Source organism: Otolemur garnettii, unplaced genomic scaffold (genome assembly GCF_000181295.1).
Source record: "Otolemur garnettii isolate 467f Iridium unplaced genomic scaffold, OtoGar3 scaffold00133, whole genome shotgun sequence".
NCBI lineage: Eukaryota > Metazoa > Chordata > Mammalia > Primates > Galagidae > Otolemur > Otolemur garnettii.
The window spans coordinates 2809495-2810655 of record NW_003852528.1 but is presented as its reverse complement, the minus strand read 5'-3'; the positions used below and the strand labels follow the sequence as shown (position 1 = coordinate 2810655).

The 1161-nt window shown below is 60.3% G+C and overlaps 1 protein-coding gene across 3 annotated transcripts in view; it reads right to left on the bottom strand.

Moving 5' to 3' along the window:
• The window catches only part of TRAF3IP1 (TRAF3 interacting protein 1), a 90480-nt gene extending 89325 nt beyond the window's left edge, over positions 1-1155 (bottom strand). For all 3 annotated transcript variants that reach the window (XM_023518262.1, XM_003798240.2, XM_003798241.2), the window contains exon 1: positions 1005-1155. In XM_023518262.1, the coding sequence (XP_023374030.1) occupies positions 1005-1127 (123 nt within the window). In that variant the 5' untranslated portion in view covers positions 1128-1155. The remainder of the gene's footprint in view (positions 1-1004) is intronic.
• Positions 1156-1161: the final 6 nt, after the last annotated feature.

Genomic DNA, 1161 nt, shown 5'->3' with positions numbered 1-1161 from the left:
GTGGGGAAAGTTAGAAAGCTAGAAGCCCACCACTGGTGAAGCATGAGCCCTAGAAACCTGCAAGTTCCACCTCACTCCTAAAACCCAAAAAGCACCCCTCAAGTTCCCCAGTGTTCCCCAGCTCACCGTGGAAATGGGCACTGCCACCCTCTGTAGCAACACACCTGAGAGTTACCAGGAGCCCTGACAGGTTCCATTCAACAGTGAATGTTTGTTGTGTCATTTCTATGTACCCTCCCAGTGCCATTCACCTGAGACATAGCTAACAAATAAGCTACTGTCTCTATCACTGGAGAATTCACCCAAGTCTCCTGGTGAAAAGTGGAACAAGCAATTGCAAATTAAGGCATGTGTAAAGTTTATCAGCAACTACTAACTTGCTCCCTTACGGTTCTTCCTGTCATGTAGCCCCACAACCGTCTCCAATAAACCCACCCAATGCGGTTCATTAATGCGGTGTGGAGGGAAACTGAAGGCTGAGGGGGTGTAATTCCATTCTCCCAAGATTTATGGAGCACCCTCCATGTGCTGTTCGCTGCAGGGTAACGAGAGGAACGTAACGGGGCGGTGGGGGATGGGGGCAAGGGGGAGACAGAAACAGCTCTGCAGGCAGAACAGAAGGTGTGGCCTAGAGATAAGCGGGCAGGCGGGAAAGAAAGAAGAATGCTTCTTCGGGACACGGAGCCTCCCTGCAAGAGGCGGCCCAGGGGGCTAGTGAGGACGAGGACCTCCGCGCCCAGGGCACCGAGGGACTGGGCCTACTGGTCGCCCCTCGGAATGCAGGCCGGGCTCCCGGCGCAGAGGCCGCACACAGCTCGACCCGACCCCTGCCTCTGGCCTTGACTCCGTCCCTGACCCCGACCCTGAGCCGACCAGCACCCCAGTCCAGTCCCGTCCCCCGCACCCCAACCCCGGGGACGGCCTAGCCCCGGACCTCGGACCCGCGCCCGCACCCCGGCCCGCACCCGGCCTCAACGCAGCCCCGACCCGACCCCGATGCCCACCTCCGTGATGATGTCGTGCAGGTAGCGGAATGGGGGCTTGCTCAGCAGCTTCTCCGTCAGCGGCGGCCTCCGGATCACCTTCCCCAGCGCCTCCTGCGTCCGCCTCACCACCGCGGCGTTCATGGCGGCGTCCGCCTCCCGTCTGGCCGGCCGAGCC